This window comes from Bactrocera neohumeralis, chromosome 6 (genome assembly GCF_024586455.1).
Source record: "Bactrocera neohumeralis isolate Rockhampton chromosome 6, APGP_CSIRO_Bneo_wtdbg2-racon-allhic-juicebox.fasta_v2, whole genome shotgun sequence".
NCBI classification, from domain to species: domain Eukaryota; kingdom Metazoa; phylum Arthropoda; class Insecta; order Diptera; family Tephritidae; genus Bactrocera; species Bactrocera neohumeralis.
Genome location: NC_065923.1, coordinates 11,074,075 through 11,079,251, shown reverse-complemented (window position 1 = coordinate 11,079,251; position 5,177 = coordinate 11,074,075). Strand labels below are relative to the sequence as shown.

General features: G+C 44.3%; 1 protein-coding gene across 1 annotated transcript; it reads left to right on the top strand.

Moving 5' to 3' along the window:
* Positions 1-3,612: 3,612 nt before the first annotated feature.
* LOC126761699 (brachyurin) lies at positions 3,613-4,672 on the top strand. The gene is made up of 2 exons (XM_050478059.1): positions 3,613-3,956; positions 4,024-4,672. The coding sequence occupies exons 1-2, from the start codon at positions 3,613-3,615 to the stop codon at positions 4,619-4,621; spliced, it is 942 nt and encodes a 313-aa protein (XP_050334016.1). The 3' UTR covers positions 4,622-4,672.
* Positions 4,673-5,177: the final 505 nt, after the last annotated feature.

The window sequence follows — 5,177 nt, the reverse complement described above, 5'->3', positions numbered from 1 at the left end:
AGTAGGTGAAAGAAAGCTACAAAAACTTTGCGAAATTTCATCAAACTTTACTCCTTTCAAAAGCGACGAAAATGGCAGTCATGTTGCAGTGGCACATATGCAGCCATATGTGTGTACATACAATAGTCCGTCGTCAACGAAAAAATGGCAAGCATTGCACTGCGCATTGTGCCGCAAACAACAACTAATCATTTGCGTAGCAGCATGTTTTCCACTTTCTAGTGATTTTTGTACACGCTGCTCTGTATCGCAACAATATGCCGTTGCATGCTGATCAGTTTATAAATTTCTCGTGTCGCTACTAAAGTTTCGAGGCAAGTTGTGAAAAAGTCGGGAAAAGGCATTAAACTTTCAGAGCTTTCATTGCTGAAGTTGCTAAGCTGCATGCTACATATTGGGAAAATGTTGCAAGTATGTTGCAAGTATGTGAAAACTGACAGATTTCTTTAACTAGTAAGGAGAAAAGCACTCTATGCTACTTAAAAGCCTTAAATTAGTTAGAGCTTTCTTTGTTAAAACCAGAAGTTGTTATTGATAATTGTAAATTGCAATCGAAAATAAATATTAAACTAAATTTCGATTAATTTTTCAACAAATTTTTTATACAAAGGCACTGCAGACCCAAAATGCTTAATGGTTAATATTGCTACTCATACGCCCCACTGTCCCACAGCGAGCAGAGAATATTTACGCGCATCTTTAAGTTCTATAAAGCATAATGACATAAGCAACGTATTACAATAATCTGCCACTAAATGCAACATAAATTATTAAAGCCAAATTTACTTAAGCATCACACTTCGGCCGTACAACTGACGACGCATTGTGTTCGCTGGCTGTGCACACGTGACATAATTAAAAGCATCATTGTGTTCATAAATCGTCGGAACGTGCCATATTATTTGTGTTGCCACAACAACAACAAAGACCAAAACAAAAACAAAACCAACAACAAAACCAAACACAACAACAACGTGTTGTAAGTGTGCATAAGCCAACGCTGCTGTAAGCCTCACATGTCGCCAACAGCTGTTGCTGCTCACAGACAAATTATGCTTCAACACACACATACACAGCCAATCACACAAACGGTATATACTCTAGTTATATACTTGCGGCGCATCATGGAACGACGCCAGTAACTTCAGCTAAAATAGCAATAACAATAAAAGTAGCAGTGCGGGGCAACAGCGAGAGTATATAACGGCGGCTTTGGTAGTAACCCATAAAAAAGAGCTTAAAATGCGCTTAATAATCATTAGAATCAATAAAGTAGCATAAAATATGAGCGGCGCTTAGCGGGGTTGCCTGCAATTATGTTTCTGACGCAATGTGATGACTGCTAGATGAGCCGCACATATTTGAGCGGCTTTAATATTTGTGGCTTTAAATAACAAAAATACTATCTGTGCTCTTTGGATGCTTTGTATAGAGGACACGCACTCATAATTACTACTAGAATATATTGAGGTATTTAGTTAGAGTTTTCTAGTTTTCTACTTTTAGTAGAGCACAAAATCATTGGCACATATTCCGGTAATATTGTTGATTCAGTTAGTTTTAAGTGAGGAATGTATATTTTATATATATAAGTGTATATGGCATATAGTAGGATGCAAGGAGTAGAGACTCATCCTTGGCACCCTTCACCGCCACAACCGTCAGATCATCTGTGGAAAGACTGGTATCAATATGGGATATTAGATTTTTCTTTACCAATATCGCGGATCTTAGCTTATTAATTAGGCTTGTGGTGTACATATGTCGTATAGTTTTGTGACTTCAGTCCAGCGACCAAATTATCTGATGTAATCCATGGTTCCTGGGCTAAAGCTATGTCGTAGCCGCCTTTCTCTAAATTGAGAAAAAGCTCAGCAGATGCGGTCTTGCCTTCGCGGAGGTTTACTTGGAGTACCCTCAGCTCTTGGTTCTAGCCCATCAGGCCGCTAACTGCATTCTTTCTCCACCTCCTTTAGGATAAGTGAAGTAGCCATGATCTCATCTACTTCGAGATCCTTCTCTATTTCACCCGTGTCCGGTGTGTTTTTGTTGTCGTCCGTGGGGTGGCGCTTCTTGAGGCGAAGAAACACGCTTCCCACGCCCCATTTCCGAACCCAAAGTACTGACAATCCTCGGCCGCGTTATTGTTCTGAAGGGTGTAGCTTTGGCTCCATCTTCGTTGATGGCTTTTGCCACGCTTAACACGTTCCAGTCGCTAGTTTGTACGTCCGGATTCTGCCTTTGTAGCAGCCGCAGAGCATATTTCGGGTCCACCACGCGAGGTATGGTTACCTTCCCTTGGGCACCGATGGAATACTGCCTAGGTCTACCACCTTCAGCTTCGCTTCTTCCCACTGGTTTGAAAGCGTACTGACAGCTTCCTTGTATTTTAAGATTTTGATACCGCTAAGTCATCTTGCTCCATCAAATGACGGCATGGATGCGCTCAGTTCGGCGTTCTCTCTCGAGAAGAATAGCTTCATTTCCACTTCTTTCCATCGCTCATGTGATATTTGTTCCAGCGGGTTACTGCGATATATGAGTGCGACGGTCAAATGCCGTTTCGCAATCTCATACCTTGGACGTTGCCGTTTTGTCGTCCGCGTGCTTGACGTCTAGCTTACCGGCTACGCCTTCTTTTTCGAGGGCGCCTTAGGTTCGCTCTCTGTTGAGACCGTGCAGCGATGTGCTCTTCAATGCGATTGGCTTACGCTGGGTCCGAGGCATTACACCAATTACGAGTGGCGAAGTGTGCCCGGCCGTTCTATACCTCCTCCTAGCACAAGCCTGTCGTTTCACCTCTTCTTCCCTCAGGTTGGACTTGCCTTCGAGAAGGTTATATATTCCGACCGCCGTCTTGTATCTCTGATTAGTCTTCAGCCCCTCCTTGCTTGGCTTCTTCAGGGGCCTTTTCTAATTACGAGAGTTGGAACACTCGGAACTGGAGAGCGAATAAGTTCTTCTTCACTTTCTGCGTTTATACTAATAGCGCTTTCTTGGTCCGAGTCCTCATGGAGTGTGGCACCGGTGCGCTGTAAAGCTAGTTCGGCTGGCGATATAGCTCTTAGGATCGCTGTGCCTGCCGGTGGTAGCAGACTCGTCTCCCAACGGCGTTTGGGCTGATATCCCGGTCTGTTTCTATTCCTTTGTCTTCCTCCATAACGAGGTTTAGATTCGGGTGTCTCTACCCCTAGCATTTTATACCTACTGCTAGGTACCTCATTACCAATGCATATAAAACCTTATGACTCTGCCAGAAGCGTCATTATATTGACGGAATATTTGTAAAATTTCATAACTTAAGGCTACATCTACACTTAAGGGAGTATCGCAGCAGCTTCTAATGAGGCAAAGGTCATGATGTGGGTTATCTTATGCTGATTCGCTACTAAACTTCATTAACCCTTCGGTAGAACCACGAAGCTTTAAATAAGTTAACTAATGACCCTCTCTTATACAAGCAACTACAGTAGAGTTTAAAGCAATTATTGCACATACTTACTCGTACATTTCTATGCGATCATGCTTTGGCTTTACTTGCAACTAAAAATCTATAAAAGCCTCAAGCGCTTCTTATACACATTTTCATTGCAACAGAGACAGTCTGCCATAATGGCGTATTATTCGCTTGCGCTATTCATTTGTGCCACTAGTATTTCGACCGCCACAAATGCCACTTCCACAGCGGTGCAGGAAATGCACCGAAATTACTTTGGCGGCGGCATTTACGATTTCTGGTATTGGGACCTCGCCTGGCTGGTGTGGGATAAACAGTGCGCCAAATATAACATCACACGCGGCGTGGATACGCGCATTACAGGCGGCGATCTGGCTGCGCCCAACATGTTCCCCTATCAGGTGGGGCTGCTGCTGTTACGCGCACCAAAAGTCTACCAATGCGGCGGCACGCTGATATCCGTGAGTTATGTGCTCACCGCCGCGCATTGTTTATATAAGTAAGCTACATTGGCAAATGGTCTACTCGTTTTGTATAATAATAATTATTTTACGTCCACATTGCAGGTCCACGCGCGGCAAAGTGTTTTTGGGCTCCATCGACTTCGCCAATCCGATCACCTCGGCGGCGGTTTACAACGTGAGCGAAAGTGCTTTCATCGTTTATGAACGTTATGTGCTGCATGGCGGTCGTGATGACATCGGTCTTGTGCGTCTGCCCTCACCGGCTGCGCTCTCCGCCGCGGTACAGACAATACCACTTGCGCCGCGCTTCATGACACAGTCTTTTTTGGAGGGTGAAATCGTCACCACATCCGGCTGGGGTCTGACAAGTGACAGCGACAGTGAAAAAATGGTGTTCAATTTGTTGTTGTATTATGTAGATGCGCCCGTGCTGGCGTTGAGTGAGTGCGCCTGCTATTATCTGCCCGGCTTGGTGCGTGGCCCCAACCACATTTGCGCCAGTGGCGCTGGCGGACGCGGCAGCTGTGATGGCGACTCTGGCGGTCCACTAACCTATTACTATCGCAATAAAAGCTATTTGATTGGGTTGACCGCCTTTGGCAGCGCTGGCGGTTGCGAAATTGGTTATCCATCGGTGTATACGCGCATAACGACGTATCTCGATTGGATAGCTGCGCGTACGGGCATTAAAGTTGATTGAACGGAAGTGCGCGCAAACACTCTGCGTCAACTGAGCATATATTTGAGCTTGCATTTGTGCTTGCTTGGCTTTTAATGTCGCACGTTAATTGCTCCGTTTGCTATTTACTTGTATTGTTTGGTATATTTTGTGCAATAAAGTGTTCAACTAACGGTATTTATGCATATTATTTTCGTCGTTTGCTTGTTTAGTGCTTCGTGAAAGCAATAGCGTCGTGCAATTTTCGTAATCGTCACCCACAAAGCGACCCAAACAATTAACGCCTAATTGAACGCCATTAATTATGCAAGGCGGCGGACGGAGGGAGAGCAGTGTGTGCGTGTGTTGTGGAAAATTGCTTTGGAGAGTAAAGCAACAAACTGTGTCGAAAACAAAGCTATCAACGCCAATTTGGTGGCTGAAGTGGAAATTGTTCGCCTGTGCGTCTGGCGCATTGACTAAACGTTAGAGAAATGTGGCACGTAGCAATTGAGTGGAGCTGCACACACACACATACACACACAAGCATTTAGAAAGTTCCTGTTATTGTTTGTTTTTGTTTTTTTTTTATTTTCTT

Bases quoted from the DNA above. Each gene is read 5' to 3' on its own strand.
- LOC126761699 (XM_050478059.1), top strand. From the start codon at position 3,613: ATGGCGTATTATTCGCTTGCGCTATTCATTTGTGCCACTAGTATTTCG. The intron at 3,957-4,023 runs GTAAGCTACATT...TCCACATTGCAG, and splicing joins GCCGCGCATTGTTTATATAA to GTCCACGCGCGGCAAAGTGT.